The sequence below is a fragment of the Gossypium hirsutum genome, chromosome D02, assembly GCF_007990345.1.
Source record: "Gossypium hirsutum isolate 1008001.06 chromosome D02, Gossypium_hirsutum_v2.1, whole genome shotgun sequence".
Classification (NCBI taxonomy): Eukaryota; Viridiplantae; Streptophyta; class Magnoliopsida; order Malvales; family Malvaceae; genus Gossypium; species Gossypium hirsutum.
In genome coordinates, this window is record NC_053438.1 from 12,837,439 (window position 1) to 12,855,212 (window position 17,774).

The 17,774-nt window shown below is 34.4% G+C and overlaps 1 protein-coding gene across 1 annotated transcript; it reads right to left on the reverse strand.

Annotated features, from left to right (window-relative positions):
• Positions 1 to 15,397: 15,397 nt before the first annotated feature.
• On the reverse strand, positions 15,398 to 16,802 carry LOC107910369 (1-aminocyclopropane-1-carboxylate oxidase 5). The gene is made up of 3 exons (XM_016838194.2): positions 16,478 to 16,802; positions 16,174 to 16,394; positions 15,398 to 16,076 (listed from the first exon to the last, which is right to left on the reverse strand). Exons 1-3 carry the CDS (start codon positions 16,577 to 16,579, stop codon positions 15,476 to 15,478), a joined length of 924 nt encoding a protein of 307 aa, XP_016693683.1. The 5' UTR covers positions 16,580 to 16,802; the 3' UTR covers positions 15,398 to 15,475.
• Between the last annotated feature and the right edge of the window lie 972 nt (positions 16,803 to 17,774).

Consider the following 17,774-nt stretch of genomic DNA (forward strand, 5'->3'; position numbering starts at 1 on the left):
TGCTCGAGAGTAACAAGAACCAAGCTCTCGATAACATTAAGGTAACAAAACGTGTATGTCATTTATAATACTTGGGTTTAAGTTTCGTTTACATTTACTTTCTTAAGTTGTGTTTTTTGTAGGCGAGATTTGCTCTAGAGGTCTCCGATGCTTATGTAAAGAAGGCATTGGGAAAAAGATGGAGAGACCATAAGAGCACTTTAAAGAAATACTATTTTAAGACAAAAATAACACTCGAGGAGACATTACAAAATCTCCCACCGGGAATGCTGAGGTACCAGTGGGAAGAGGTCGTTAGATTTTGGACTTCGAAGAAAGGAGAGGTATGTGTAACTTATAAAATTTTGTAATTACTTTGGTGTATAGTATTTCCTAATTAACATACTAATAATTTCATAATGTAGGATAGTGAAGAAGTTGGAAAAAAAAGTAGGCAGCAACAAAAATTCACTCACACAGCTGGGTCGAAAAGTTTTGCGTGTGTAGCTCATGCAGAGGTATTTTCAATTTTTTAATATTGGCAGATATTTATTACTTACTTACATTAATATTTTTACTATTGTATTGTAGGAACTGTCGTCCGGTCAAAAAGTTGGACGCCTTCAACTTTTTGACATTACACATAGGAAGAAAGATGGAAACCCTATGACTCCTGAAGCTGCAGAAATTATGGTACGTTTGCTTAATTAATACAATTTAAATTGTTTTAATAATTTATAGTGTTTATTTTCTAATGATTTATTTCATTTATTGTAATGCAAATATTGTTAAGTTATGTTGCATTGGGTTTTTTTAATATATATTGCATTCCTAACTATAGGATTTATTTTTTAGGAAAAATTAAAGGATAAAAAGGTGGAGTACGAAGCGATTGCTTCCAGTGATAGTTCTGTTCATATTGACGACATTGATAACCGGATTATCACTGAAGATATGGGTCCTGAAAGGTATGGTCGGGTTCGATTTCAAGGATCTTTTGTTAACCCATCCCAATATTTTGGATCTAGCTCGCAACAATATATGCCTTCGGGGAGTTGAGCCGAAGCTGAAGTTCAGAGGTTAAGAGACCAGATGGCTCAGATGCAAGCGACAACAATTGAGCAAATTACACAACTTAAAGCGGATGCAACATCGAGAGAAGCTGAGGCTCAAAAAAGATATGAAGAACTCCAGCTACAACTGAAAGCAGATGCAGCAGCAAGAGAAGCTGAGGTTCAACGAAAGTATGAAGAACTCCAGCAGTAGCTTAAAGTAGATGCGGAAGCAAGAGAAACAGAGGCGGCAGCTAGAGAAGTACAGGCTGCAGTGAGGGAAGCAGAGGCTGCAGCGAGGGAAGCAGAGCAGCGTCAAAAGTTCGATGAACTCCAGCAGCAACTTTAGAGCATGATGAAGATGTTTCAGCAGTCGCAACAGCCGCCGTCTTAGACTATCGTGTAAATATACTTCAATTTTGACTTTTAATTATCATTTTAACTTTTAACATTTTTGTAAGAATAATACAAATTTTATTTTATTTATTGATATTTATTATTTGTTTAATATATAGATTTATTACTTTTGGCTGGTTTAGATATGATTTCTTCTGATTTATTTTTACAGGAGGGCTAAAAATATAAAAAATTTTATTTTACAAATCTGCCAAATTTAGTGGCGTTTTTAAAAAAAACGCCACTAAAGGTGTTGGCCTTTAGTGGTGTTTTTGGTCAAAGCGTCGCTAAAGATAAGGGTCTTTAGCGGCGTTTGTGGAAAAAGCGCCACTAAAGATCATGGTCTTTAGCGACGTTTTTGGGGAAAGCGCCGCTAAAGATTAGGTTCTTTAGTGGCGTTTTAGGGGAAAGCGCCGCTAAAGATTAGGTTCTTTAGTGGCGTTTGTGGTCAAAGCGCCGCTATAGATCAGGGTCTATTGCGGCGTTTGAGAAAAAAACACCGCTAAAGACCCTGATCTTTAGCGACGCTTCTAGCACAAACGCCGCTAAAGATCAGGGTCTTTAGCGGCGCTTCCACTAAAGCGCCGCTAAAGGTCTTAGTCTTCAGCGGCGTTTGTGCTAGAAGCGCCGCTATAGACCAACACCTTTAGCGGCGTTTATTTCTAAAAACGCCGCTAAAGTTAGCGGCACATTCATTAGCGGCGTCTGTTGCGGCGCTTTTCAAAGCACCGCTAAAAGTATCTGCGGCGCTAAAAAGCGCCGCTAAATGCCTAAAAAAGCACCGCTAAAAGCCTGTTTTGGTGTAGTGGAGATACGATTTTTTATAGTTGTGAGTCTCTCATAGTTAATGAAGTTTGTGATTCTTATCCTCGTATGACAAGATGAAGCATCTTATGGCTGGATCCAACTATCAAAGAAAGGTCTCATTGTTTATAGGAGACAAGAACGAAATACCAGTGATAATCATGTGAGGAAACAAGAACAAAATCCTGGAAGTAAATCTAAGGGTAGATTGAGATCTTTAAACAGAGGTAAAATCTATAACTTATTCAAGAAGAAATGGCACATTAAGTCTGAGTGCTATAAGTTACAGAATAAGATCAAAAGGGGGCTTCGAATTAAAAAGGAAAATAACCAAAATAACCCAGTAAAACTGATGCAGTAGAATACTACAGCGATGGTGAACTCCTAGTTGCTTCTGTTGACAACTCTAAAGTGAGCGACGAGTGGATCCTCCATTCTAGTTGCACTTTCTATATAAGTCCCAATGGAAATTGGTTTACAACATATGAAACAATGTTTAAAGGTGTTGTTTTGATGGGAAATAATACGTCATGTAGAATTACATATGAAACTCAGCCTAGACATTAAGGTTAGATTATAAAGTGTTATATTTAGTGGTATCAGAGCCAGGTTACAAAACTCGAGCTGTGATTTTTAGGTTCCAACTTCTCTTTTATGAAAATTGTTTTGATTCAAAATTTGGAATTTTGATAAAAATTTTGATATTTGGTTATGAAATGTGAATTCAAGTCTTCGACGCCAACCTAAGTAAGAAACTCTTTGCTTTAGTTACTTCAATAATATTTACTTTAGAACTGTAGTTAATTTGTAAACTTTAGAGACTATAGGAATTAAACAATCTCTTCTTCAACTTAGTCAATTATATTAAACTTTAGACATCAGGTCTAAAGACAATCTAAGCTACGCTCTAGAATTCTAAACTATCGTTAAAAAAATAAGTTTACGTGGTACCTGTGGACACAGTGTGCAAGGACGTGGTGGACATTGTCAAGTGGCTCACGTCAAATCCTTTTCTCGGGGCAATGTGCTCAATCTGAAATTTTGTGAGTGTGTAGAGATGCTCCTTCCTAAAGGTGGTAATCTGGATTCTAGTGACGATTTTGTCTCAAGAGTCGAAAAGAGAATTGCAAAGGATTATTGCGGCTTAATCTGTATCTATGAGTTGAGGGTCTGTAACTAAGCGACTTTGGTTGAATGAGACTAAGTTAATAAAATAGATTAACCGCTTAGAGAGTGAGGAAAAGGGAAGTAATAAGTACATAATAAGAGGAGTTATATTCCTGTTGACTTGAATCTGTGATCTAGGAAATAGGTCAAAACAGTTAGGCCTCAGCGAGTTGAGGCAATTGTGAATTATGAGGGAAATTATTTTTATTCTGTCAGCAAGTTATGATGAAAATCGAGTCCCTATGTGTACAAAGTGGAAACTATTTTTGTTTTCAATTATGAGGGAATCTTGTTGGTGGTTAATTAATAGGATTTGGTGGGATGTGGGGAGTTATGAAATTATCCCAAATTATCTCTCCCACTTCCCACTCTCACGTTCTTCTCTCCACCTCTTCTCTAATTTTTCTTTTTTCTTTTGTTTTAAATTTATTTTGGGAAAGTTTACTTTTCGTTTTGATCTTTCTAGTAGTTTGGTTTATTTTTGGTTCTTCATTATGAAGTTATGACGCGCTCGGTAAATGTTCAAGTGTTTCAAGTTGGATTAAGTTAAACATTTTGTTGCTGAAAATATTTCAAATTTAATCCCTTTATTGTGTGTTCTTATATTGTTAAGAGATAACCGTACAGTGTTCGACAATTTCCTCGCTAGTTAAGAACGGTTTTGGCGATTATTTCGCTATAAGTGATTGAACAGTGGTTTTTTGGGTTGTTTTTATTGTGAAAAGGGTATGTTTATGAGAAATTTTAGGATTATCTTTGGTAGGTAATCAATGTGTTTTGATTCCAATTGTAAGATTCGTGAGTCTCAATTAGGGTAGTCGACAAATCAACAATTAGGTGTGTGATCTAACCCAAAAACTCATCAAAAATTCAGAAAATTTACAAAATATGAATGTTTTTCGAAACTACCTAGTGACACAGCCATGTGGTTGGTCGCGTGGGACACACGGTCGTGTGTGATTTTTTTGCTCATATGGATAGGCCGTGTAGGGACACGGCCACGCAAAATCGTGCAAGCTATGTAGGTCCACACGGCCATGTGAAATCATACAGACTGTGTGGACCACATGGGCTATTTTTTGGGCCGTGTGGGCCACTTGGGCCAATTTTGAGGCCCAATTAGAGGCCGACTAAGGGACTCTGAATTTGGGTCCAAGGGCATTATATAGGCCCAGAAAAGCGTAAATTTTAGTAAAAGAAACATGGGTAAGTGTAGGAAGTATGTTAAATAAGTTCTGATAAGTATAATAACGCGATATGATCTACTATAAGTAGGTACGTGAGTTAAGCATGACTGTTTTGTTAACCATGTGGGTTATACATATTTTGTTATCTGTTCTGATAAGCTACTGACTCGACCATGTAATATGATATTCTATGATCTGTATAAATTGTGTGTAAGTTACGTTCTGTATAATATCTATTTATTTATCCGTGCATACAACCTATGTGATATGTATGTATGTTAACATGATTTTGCATATGTATTAGGGTTGGTTTTGATTTGTTTAAAGAAGTGTTTTCCGGCAATATTACTGCATTTTCGACGGTTAAACCACAATATATGTTTGGCAGCTTAGTTGCACTATTATGAGTGGCATACCACCATGACCCGGTGTGATTGAATGGATGGACTCTTGAAGTCCTAATTGGTGTGATAGGTTGGTTGGAGTTGGTGTGTAGCGAATGAGGGTAGGATCTGTGTCTGTATTTATTGTAGTCTGGTATGACATATGTGCTTCTGAAAACATGACATTCTGGTCTGATATATATGTACATCAAATTAAGATATTTTGAATCGAAATATGTTTTGGTTATATGATATTATGATCTGAAATATATATATTTCTGGTAATACAACATTCTGATATGTTTTGGTACATTAAAATAAAATTTTGTGAGCACATTTATGTATGTGCTTATTAAATAAAACTATGCTTATGGGTTGAGACACACACTGAACTTCTAGCTCATTTTTTTGTTTAATTCGTTTTAGGTGTACTTTCGACTTAGGACTTGGTGGCGACTCTGGAGTTCAGTTCACACAACTAGGTATAAGTTAATTTGGTTTTTAATTTCAGACTTAATGGGATTTTGGTTTTTTAATTTGTTTTAGAACATTAAATAATTGGTTTTGGTATTTGTTTTCACAGACGTTTTATTTAAAACTCGTAAACATAATCAAGACGACATAACTAAAGGATCTTATGATTTTAGGAGATAAGAATTTTAAAAGTGTTTTTCAGCTGCAAGGTTTTGAAATTAATTACGACTTTTTACAACTTAATTAGTTAAACATTCAAAAATGTTTTTATAAAATTTATAAAAAAATATTTTCGTCTATGTGCTTACACACGTTTTTCTGAAAACTTGTGTTTTTGATAAATTAAATAACTTTATTACTCTAGAAGTAAAACTAAGTTTCTGTATAAGTTAATCAAAAATGTTTTTACGGACATTGTAACCTCCATAATCTGACCTTAACCTTTAGGACGGGTTTGGGGTGTTACAGCATGTATTGGCATGATCAAAATTAATATGTTCGTTGGAGTCATTAGAACACTTAGTATCAGACGACATGTGCCAGAATTAAAGAGAAATCTGATTTCATTGAGTACTTTTGATTCAAAATGGAACAAGTACACAGCTAAAAGTAAGGTCCTAAAGATTAGTAGGGGTTCCCTCATGATAATGAAAAGGCGAAGAAAGACTGTCAAGTTATATTTTTTGCAAGGTTCAACCATTACTAGTGATGCACCCATCGCTTCCTCTTTCTTGTTAGATGATGATACTACTAAACTTTGGTATATGCGTCTAGGGTATATGAGTGAGAACATCATGGTAGAATTAAGTAAAAAATGACTTATTGATGGACAAGGAATTAGCAAACTAAATTTTTGTGAGCATTGTATTTTTTAGAAGCAAAAGAGAGTTCGATTCACCAGAGGAATCCATAACATGAAGGAAATGCTATAATATATTCATTCTAATCTCTGAGGGACCATCTAGAGTGTCTTCAAAGAGTAGCGCTAATTATATGTTGACGATTATTGACGATTTTTCTAGAAAATTTTGGGCACTCTTCCTAAAATAGAAAAGTAATGTGTTGCTCATGTTTAAGAATTGGAAGACTATGATCAAGAAGCAAACAAGAAGATAGATAAAACACCTCCACATAGATAATGGCTTGAAATTATGTTTTAATAAGTTTAATTAATTGTACAAATCAGAAGGGATCGTGAGACACTTGACAGTTCACCATACTCCACTACAAAACAGCGTTGTAGAAGAATGAATAGAACAATCATGGAAAAGATTTGATGTATGTTGTCGCATGCTTGTTTATGAAAGTCTTTTTGGGTTAGAGCGGCCTCTACTGCATGTTTTTTTATTAACGGGTCTTCATCTGTTGCCATTGAGAAAAAGACTCCACAGAAGGTATGGTCTGGTACTCTTGCTAATTATTTTGATTTAAAGATTTTTGGGCGTCCTGCATATTCTTATGTTGATAGTGGTAAATTGGAACTTGGATCTATTAAGTGTTTTTCTTGGATATAAGGCTGGTGTTAAAGGGTAGAAGTTATGGTGTCCTGAAAATATAAAAGTTGTGATTAGCAGAGATGTTAGTTTTGATGCTATACTTTCTAACTTACCTCTTAAAGACTCTTCTGATAAAGACCAGTAGAAATCAAACACACATGTGAAGCAGGTGGAGCTTCAGATTGATCCAGGATCTACAACAAAGTCTACTACTCAGGTTAGTACAGAAACTCAAGGTAGAGTTGCTTCTTCACCACAGTCAACATTACAATATTCTATTGCCAAGAACAAACCTATAAGAGAAATTAAACCTCTAAAGAGGTTCGTTGAGGCTGATTTAGTTGCTTATGCTTTAAATGTGGCTGAAGATATAGATACAACTCAAAATCCATATACTTATTCCAAGGCAGTTAGCTGTGAAGATTTAAGAAAGTGGATGATTGTCATGCAAGTAGAGATGGAATCACTCCATAAGAATAGAACATGGGACCTATTGAAGCTTTCTAAGGGTAAAAAGGTTGTTCATTGTAAATGGGTGTTCAAGAAAAAAGAAGGGACTCCAAGAGTTGAAGAACTCGGGTATAAAGCAAGGTTAGTTGCAAAAGGTTACAGTCAGGTTCCAGGTGTAGACTACACTGATTTGTTTTCTCCAGCTGTTAAGCATAGTTTGATTCGAGCCTTGCTTGGTATTATGGTCATGTATGATTTGGAGCTTGAGCAGTTAGATGTGAAAACAACATTCTTGCATAGAGAAATTGAGGAAGATATTTACATGCAATGACCAGAGGGCTTTATAGTCTCAGAAAAGGAGGATTATGTTTGCTTACTGAAAAAATCTCTTTATGGCCTGAAACAGTCACCTAGGTAGTGGTACAAGAGGTTTGATTCATTTATGACTACTCATGATTTGGCAGTTGTGTTTATTTTAAGAAAAATTGTGATGGTTCATTTATATATCTTCTTATTTATGTTGATGACATATTGATAGCAGCCAAAGGTAAAGAAGAGATAACAAAGGTCAAAGCCCAACTTAGTAAAGAATTTAAGATGAAAGATTTGAGAGCAGCAAATAAGATACTCGGAATGGAGATTCTTAGAGATTGAAAAGCATGTAAATTGTACCTAAGTTAGAAATGGTACATTGAGAAATTTCTTTGTATGTTCAATATGCAGAGTGCCAAGCCTGTTAGTACTCTATTAGTATCCCACTTCAAACTTTCATCGACTTTGTCTCCATAATCAGATGATGAGATTGACTATATGTCACATGTTACATATTCTAGTGCAGTGGGATCTCTAATGTATGTTATGCATTCTAGTATAGTGGGATCTCTCATGTATGCTACGGTTTGCTTACATCCAGATTTATCATATGTAGTTAGTGCAGTGAGTAGATACATGGTGAATCCTGGTAAAGAACACTAAAAATCATTTCAGTGGATTTTTATATACTTACGAGATACTTGATCTTCCGTAATTTGGTGTAGCAAATTAAACTAGTTTTTTGTACTTTAGGAGCTTTAACATGAGCATTTTAGTTAAGTTTAATTACATTTTCTGTAATTATTATTTAAGTTAATAAAATGTGCAATTTGAGTCATTTATTGACCTTAGGGGCCAAATGAGGCCTAAGGGTGAGCTACTATACTTTGTGAGTGTGTAAGAGACCGTTAGAAGGCATACTAACCCGATACTCATCGTTAGGTTACAACACAGAGCATGGGATGTCGCAACATAGGGAGTAGAATAAGAAAAATCTAAGACTACCCTCAATGTTAGTACACATGACTTGGTGTGTCGCGACATCCCCTCTGTGAGAGAAATAATTACGAACTAGGTGTGTTTTGGTCTGCACAATCAAACATTAAACTCGAGGATGATAGCTGACATAGGGTTGAGGACGACGGCCACCTTAAAGTCTAGTAATAGGCTCATTTAGCACACATTAGGGGGACATTGGCTATTGTATAATTTTCTCCATGGATTTAGTCTTTAGATTTTCTCTTTTCTTAAGTTTTAGATTTCTATTCTTGTTATTTACTTTTGTAAATAAATCAAATTTTGGAATTACTGTCAAACTCTTTGAGGGTTTTGCGCTTAATACAAATCAGGTTTCTTCTAAACTCTATTCTTGAATTATTCTTCATGTTCATTCTTTCATTCAAGTTTATATTGTTTACCAGATTCATGAGTAACTAACCCTCATGTGGGAGATTAACGAGTGGAGGTATGAATAATTAACTGTTTTGTAGGGATTTCTTAATGGATTTGTTGTTTAGGAAAGGAAAAATCTAAACCCTAGGTTTGACAACCCTAGAAAGTCATCAAGGTGGAAATTAACTCAAATTTAGTATTGTCTATCTGTGAACACCTTAACCCTGAACCGGTCTAGATTGTGAGGTCAAAAAATAAGTAGTTCTTTTTGACTCAATATTTCAGTTGACGTATCGAAAGATCTTGTTGGGGTGTTGACTAGTTGATTGAACAAGAAAACCTGAGATGGCAGTTGATTATGACTACCAAAGTGAGTTAATCACCCATGCACAAATTTGATATATATTCAATTATTTGATTTATTTCTTTTCATTTATTTACTTTCTTATTATTTTATAATTTATTCAAAAACCATTCTTTTAATTCTTCGTACTATAATTTGATTAGAGTATTAATTAGATCTATTTGTGTTTAGATTAGGATTAATTCAATACTCGCCTCCCTTGGGTATGATCTTTAGAGTACTTACCTACTCCATTGTAACTATATTACAACCTGACCCATATACTTGCGAATAATGCTTTTTCACATCTTTTGTGCATGATTTCTACTCTGGATGTTGGTACGTCCAGAGGTGGTCAGTACTACTAATGTTTGCATATAGTTTGGAAGAACTGGAGATGGAGTCATTGGTTATGTTGATTCTGATTTTGTTGGAGACCTTGATAAAAGAAGGTCACTCATAGGATATGTTTTTACTATTGAGGGTTGCACCATCAGCTGGAAAGCCACTTTGCAGACTACAGTTGCTTTGTCAACTACTAAATTTGAGTAGTTGGCAATTACGGAGGCTTGTCAATAAGCTATTTGGTTAAAATGACTCTTTGGTGAACTCAGTAAAGACCTTCAGATCAGTATAGTTTTTTGTGATAGTTAAAGTATCATCTTCCTTGTAATACCCAAATTTTTCCCAGCCCAAACCCGAATATAAAAAACTAAATAAATAAATTAATTAAATAAAAATCCACTTTCAAAGTCCAATATTACAGACCTAAATAAATCAAAATTACTTTAGCCCAAGCCCAATACAATACAAAACCCACTAGCCTAAATCGCATTACCCAACACCAAGCCCAAACCCGTGCCCAAAATACTCTAACCCAGTTTACGTGGCCCGATTCAAAATGAAACCCTAGCCTTCAACAGCATTCAGCTCCAGCCGCTAGGTTCATCCGCACATGTGCCAGCAGTCTCCGACTCCTCCACGCGCGTATTCTCATGGCCTCGCACCTGTAACAACCCGTAACAAACACACAACAGCAAAAGAAATAGCAGAAAAAGGGGTAACAGAGGGGATTTGGGAGGATTTCTTTTTATTTATTTTTATTTTTTCTGTAATTCTGGCTATAAAAAGGTCATTCGAATACTATAAACTACTTACGCATTCAGAGAAATGGAATACAAAAAATCAAAGAGAATATTCAGAGAGAAAAAACAAATGCAGAAATTCGAAGCTGATTTTAGTTTTATTTATTTATTTATTTATTTATTTGTTTTCTTTTGTTTTCTTTTCCTTTTTTTCATTGTTCATGTGCAAAAACAAAAGAAAAGATGAATAAAAGAAGAATACACTTACCTGGTGGTCGACTTGCCTTCTACTTCGTCGCAATCGGAGCCAAATGGAGGTTAAAGGCATGAAACGACGCAAAAATGAGAGCAGATTGATTAGATTTTTTGTTTCAAATGGCAGATCGGGTTTAGTTTAGGGTTTTTTTATTTTTTATGCTGACTTTTGAAACGGCGCCTTTTGAAGTTTGCATCAATAGCTTCCAAATGGTACCGTTTTGGTGGCCATGACCCGCGCTTGAACCCGACCCGGACGAGGCCAGATCCTCGCCTTTTTGGATCGAAGGGAAATTTGTGCAATAAGCCCCTCCGCATTCTTTTTCGTTTCAAATCAATTTTTCTTCGATTTTTTTATTATTACCTCATATTTGGTTCCAATTCCAATTAGATCCATGATTAAGCGGCGTCGTTTCCATTGATTGGGTTTGAGGGCCTGGATTTGTGCGCGTAATTACAGCAATAGTCCCTCTGGTGTTAAATTGTTCTCAATTCGGTCGTTTTCATACTTATTTCAAAGTCGCTCCTGAGATTTTATTTTATTTTCAAAATTGTCCTTGTTTTTACTATTATTATTTTTTAATTTATTATTATTGTTATTACTATTATTATTATTGTTATAGGTATTATTATTGTATTAGTTTATATATTTATTTACCCTTTTTTATTTTATTTTATTATGTATCATTTTTTAAATTTATCACATTTTTATTATGTAAATTTGATATGTTTGTATACTTTCTTGATATTTTTTAATTCATTTTTTATATGAAGATTTTATATAATATTATTTTATATACATATATGATTTATATTAAAATTGTGTTTAATCTATATGTTATTGATTTTGTATTATTATAACTATTAACATTAAGTTTTCTCTTAAATGTGTTCATATATTTTTAAAAAATCTATTATTGTATGCATAATTTATATTTGTAGATCCTATTTAATTAAACACTTTGTTTGTTTCAACATTTATATATATATATATATATATTATTTGTATACATTATTGTCTATATTGAATTTTATTTTTATGTACTACTTATTTAGATGAACATGTATTATTTTGCATATTATTTATTCTTGATTTTCTTTATTTTTTTCAATTGCAAGTTTTCCTATATATTATTTGTGTCAAATATTTTATACATACAATTTAGTGTTTGATTTTCCTCTCTTTCATTTTTTTTATTTTCAAAGCTTGTTATATTAGATTTACATTAATTTGCTCGGTGTTCTTTAATTAATTTTTAATTTATTTAGCTTATTAATATGGACGTTAGTGTTTGCATAATGTGGGATATGAGATTGTTGCTCTTATGTATATTGTATTACTTAGTCGTATTTATTGATTCTTTGTCACTCATTAACGTACATTTTAGTTGCCAAATTAGCATTTCGTGTTATACATTGTCATCTCGTTGCGTTTTACTTGTCAAAAAGATTACGCTTCATTTAAACGCTAAAATCGTTTTATTCAAAAGCTTTCAAGATAATGCAATACTCGGTATTTGGGATCTTCGAGGGGATTGAGCCCTAACGTATTGGGTTCTAATTTTCCTCATTGAATCTAAAGAATCGAGAATATTCTTTAATCAAAGCGCACAAATAAAAAACTCATTCTCGGGAATTCGATACGTTGTGTCCTAACGCATTGGATATGACATGTTGTTTTCTCGAGAGGAGTATTTTCTCTAAAAAAATAGGCAATATTCGGTATTTAGGAATTTTGGGAAATTGAACCCTAACTTATTAGGTTTTGATTTTTCATTTGACCCAAATAACTGAATATTCTTCTCAAATTTAAATGCATGAGTTTTAAAAGTTAAAAGATAAACTTAATTTCGAAGATTAAATTGTTGCACCCTAACTCACTGAATATGACAGTTTATCTCTTTGAAATGAGTATATCTTATTATCCAATTCGGTTTGTTCAAATTTTCTTTTCAAATGATTGTATTTTAAAATCTTTTCAAATTTTCAATACTAAGACATTAAACAATCAATTCGGTACCAATTTTTGGGCGTTGCGAGGGTGCTAACCCTTCCTCATGCGTAACTGACTCCCGAACCCGTTTTCTCAAAATCCGAAGACCAAAATCGTTATTTTAGTAAATCAATATGTTTTATTAAAATCTCAGGGTGACTCGATCACACCTTGAAAAAGGATTGGTGGCGACTCCATTTTCATTTTCAAAATCGATGCCCATTTTTCAAATACAAAAAATGGTTTCGACATTCCTTACGAAGGATCAAATGTTTCATGAGAGAACAAAGCACATTGATGTTCGATATCATTTTGTGCGTGATATTATTGCTCGTGGTGATATTATTGTGAGCAAAATTAGTACTCATGATAATCCTACGGATATGATGACTAAGTCATTTCCTATAACCAAGTTTGAGCATTGCTTGGACTTGGTTGGTGTTCATTGTTGAAGAATACCCCTTTAGGGGTTTTGTGGAAGAGTTCAAGAACTTGTTTGTTGATAATTCGTGTCAATGTGAAGATTGTTAAAGTTTTTGTGACCTGAATCCTGTCACTTGTTGAAGAAATAAATATAGTGGCAAAATACCGAAGACCGCACAAGTTGAGTTTGTATAGAACTACTCCTATTGTATCATTCGGTTTTCAACATTAGTGAATTTCTTCTCCTTTTCCCATGGGTTTTTCCCGAAAGGGTTTTCACGTAAAATTTGTGTGTTCTTATTTTCTTTTCTTATTACTTTGCGATCGTTCTACTGTTATTATCGACGTTTATTATAATAGTTTGCAAAGCATGAATTGTGTGGATGTCTGAGGTTTATTAAATGTTTAAATGAATTCTTAATTTAAAATTTCATTTAACTATTTTGTTATTCGCTGTGACGTCCCATAACTCGATTTCGGTGACAGAGATGAGTGAGGGGTGTTACACTCATCGTTTAAATAAATCAAGTTTGATCCATCTAAAGAATAACATGCTATTGAAAAGGAATCAAAATATAGTGGTCCAACTCTTGTTCAAACAGAGAGTGGAATAGGTTTGCAGTTGCTATTGAAAAGAGGACAAACTCAAATGGGGCAACCACTTTCAACCTGATCCAGTGGTCTACTGAATGTTGTGATAGATGAAAAAACATATTCATTAGTTGTGGTAGCTCAAAAGGAGCAATTATTGGAGTTTTGTTTTTCTTAAGGTGAGTTGGACTCTCCTACAGTCGAAATGTAGAGGATGGTTATAAAAAAGGTGAGGTTGGCTAAACTTATTTGCAACATTGAGAAAACACCACGGTAGTTGGGAGCCCTTTGTACATTTTGACAAAAAGGGTAGTAGATGATGTTGAATGTTGTTAAACTGATGATTGATTTGCAATTCTCATTGCTGAGCATTTTGTTCCATTAGTGATGCGCCTATTTTGAAATTTCGTTGCTTCTATTGATACTTTGTTGAAGATCTCTTTTATAGATGCAAGTTCTTATTTCGGAGTATGTCTCTTATTTGTATCTCTTTAGAACATTTTCTTATAATCTAATGCACATCAAAAGGGGGAATTTTGACACGATGGTATGTGTAAGGAGGAGACCTATTTTCTTGATGATAGTTGCTTTTAATAATTTGCTGAATAGTTTTGTCAAAATGCTAAATGGGGAGATTGCTTGGACTTTAACTGCCTTTGGTTTAGCTGGTGCATGACTTTTTTGAACATCACTTGGGACAACAAGTTCGAACAATTAAAGTGATGTTAGATTTGTTAGCATTTGTGACTTATTTTTATCTTGGATTCATTTTACCAAATTTGTGACTTATTTTTATCTTGGATTCATTTTACCAAATGATCTCAAGTTCAAGCTAAAATTAATGTTATTTTTGCTATAGAATTTATTTTCGAATGTAAAGGAGAAGAGGAGATTCTTGTTCGACAACAAACTTTGTCCTTATCACGTTAGACTTGTCTTTCCTGGTGCTGGAACTGTTTTAAATTTGCTTAGGGATATAAGTTTGCCTCCAAAATTCAAACTATGGATAAATGATTGAATTTAAACTGTGTTTTATTTGGTGGAAATGTAGATCAAATCCAACTTATAAATTTATCATTTCACTGCTTTTTGGGACATCCATTGGGGTGCTTATGGGAGAGTTTGTTTTATAAATTCTATTTCTATTTGTTGTGAAGTGTTGCACTATTGTGTTCATGTATTCTTTGAAGAGTAAAAGTTGTTTGTAAGTGAGATGTTTGGGGTGAGTGATTGTAACATTGGAGTTCTTTGTTGAGGACGCAATTATCTCACAGTGTAAGAGTTGATTGGGCTTTAACCAATAGAATTGATGATCTATTGTTGAATAAAATAATTCACTGAGTAAGACTTCACAAAATAAAATTGTTATATGAATTATGTTAACAAATCTTGTGTACCACTTTATTGTTTTGCTTTACTTTCTTTCAATCTACTTGCTATTCTACCTAATTCTAGTCTCTGTTAGAAGATTAGTTGGGACATTGAGATAGGACATACATGATACTTTTTTAGAAAAATTGAAGTTTTACTGTTTTTGTCTCAAACATCCCACCAAAAATGCAATGGAAAGAATTATGGAAGGTCTTTGAATATCCAAGAGAAGATCATATACATATATATATGTAATTTTTTTTCCTTTAAATAAAAAGATCATATATAATTTCATGTTTTACAGCTTATTATCTTCTTCATATTACACGGCCCTTACAGCCTGGAACCTTGGTTCTTTAGGGAGAAATTTTTGCTGAACATAAACAGACATATAATCACCAAACACAAACTTGGGATAAGTTTTATCCATTTCTTCATTCGTTTCCTTCACCAGTTGTGGTGCAGGAGCAATGGTGGCTTTAAGTGAAGGATTATAAAACGAAGCAATGGATAGCCTGTTGCCATCAATGGTGCTCAAAACACGGTGCCAAGCACTCTTATATCGCCCATTGCTGAGGACTTCGATTTGGTCACCAGTGTTGATAACAATCGTGTTCTTCAACGGCTGAACATCGATCCATTCCCCATCTTTAAGTACTTGAAGGCCGCCCACTTCGTCATCTTGGAAGAGTAAGATGACGCCACCGGCATCGGTGTGGGCCCGAAGACCAGTGACCTTCTCAGGGTTCGGGCATGGCGGATAGTGGCACAACTTGGAGCCGAAGAATGCATTGTTTTCACCTCCTTCACCATTGAAAGCTTTCTCCATGTACCCCTTTGGTAACCCCAAGTTTTCATCCATTACTTCCATGATTTTTTCAGCCAATATTTTCAACTCATCTCTGAATTCCTTCATGGTTTCCCTGTCATCAACAAGAACACACACATAGATATATAATCATAAACCAAAGCAATTTAATGAATATTTTAGCTTGTTAAGAACTGATTAATCTTGCTTACTGAAATCCCGATGTTTGATAAGACCATTCACTGACATTATCATCCGTCAAAGTTATAACATCTTCCCAATCCACATTCTCCAACTTTTCATCGCCACTTTCATTCAACAAATTCACCACCTTTGAGTTCTTGAAATTCTCTTCCCTTTCCACCTTATAGAACTCTGATGAAACCTTCTTCACTCTCTCCAGCAGCTCCTCTGCAATCCCATTGTTCACCAACTACAACAAATACACATATTTACACACACATAGATCAAACCCAATTTGCAGCACGATGTAGGTTAAAGATAAGAAAAAGGTACCTGAAAGAAACCCCATTCCTCGCATGCATTTGCAATCTCAGTCAATGTCTTGGCCCTCTCGTCGCCATTGAGCTTAGAAAAATCAATCACCGGAATCGCCATTGAAAAGAAAAAGAGTGGAAAAGCTTACTTAGCAAAGTTTGCACTAGTTTTATGGTGGTTAAATTAGCAATGGAAAAAGGGGTTGTTGCCCAATTTATAGCAAAGCAAAAGCAAGGGGGTTCTTCCTCCCGCCATGTTGGATTTGAGAAATAACTATTGTTATTGTTTCTGAAGCAACCATTAATGGTGTTGGGGTGAGGTGTAGCCGGCGGACGATGACACAATTATTACTAAAAGCAAGGTCAATGCTTTGAGATGTTTACGGGTAATTAATGCACGACAAAAGCATATTTTACCTGGGGATTAATCATTTGCTAATATAAGTTATCATCATTTAGAGTGATTAAATATTGTAAATTTCATATTCAAATATGAATGTCATGTATGACGTAATCAAAGTTCTGAACCATCATATTCAACTCTTAATCATAAATACGCTTAGCCTTGGGTAATTAATTCTTTTTCGTAAAATTTTGAAAGTTGTAATATGTTCAATTCGTATATTTGGAGTTTATTCTCTATATTTTTATTTTTAATTATTTAGTCATTTTTTTAATTTAAAAATTTAGGTACATTTGTTAATATTGTTGAAATTCTTATATTAATTTTTTTGGTGTGACATTTAAAATTGGGTAAATCACACCAATAGTCACTCAATTTTGGGATAACTAACAAAACAGTCACTCAGATTTCAATTCAGTCACTCAACTTTTAAAAAATAACAAAACAGTCACTACTAACCATTTTCCCTTACGTCTGTAATGGAGCTATTGTTTTTCGTTATTGACTTAACAGAAATGTCATTTTCCATCCCCCTCCATCTTCCCCACCATCCCTCCCCCTATCACAAGCCCCTTTACTTTTTTGCAGACATCTCCACCATTGCCCTCTCCCCCTCTTCCCCCTATTCCTTCTTCACCATCATTCCTCTCACCCTCAGCATAGCTTCTAATGAATTAAGGATGTTGAAGTATACACACTTGTATTAGTTAACCAGCAGAACCGGTAAAGACCTTCTACAAGCAACGTCGAGAGGAATGCTTCCCTAGCTTCGTGACTGAGCGTGCCTGCAAAAGAGCAAAAAAATTGTCTTCATATATATGTACTACTCATGCCCACAAACAAATGCACCATACAGTTTGGGAACTCTAATTAGATGGCTTAACCAGAACTTAAGAGAAACAGTTCTTACGTT

What these genes read in the sequence shown, in the direction of transcription:
- LOC107910369 (XM_016838194.2), bottom strand. Translation starts at nt 16,579, where the DNA reads ATGGCGATTCCGGTGATTGATTTTTCTAAGCTCAATGGCGACGAGAGG. An exon ending in AGGAATGGGGTTTCTTTCAG is followed by an intron (nt 16,395 to 16,477) that starts GTACCTTTTTCT and finishes TATTTGTTGTAG; the next exon opens with TTGGTGAACAATGGGATTGC. An exon ending in TATCAAACATCGGGATTTCA is followed by an intron (nt 16,077 to 16,173) that starts GTAAGCAAGATT and finishes TGTTGATGACAG; the next exon opens with GGAAACCATGAAGGAATTCA.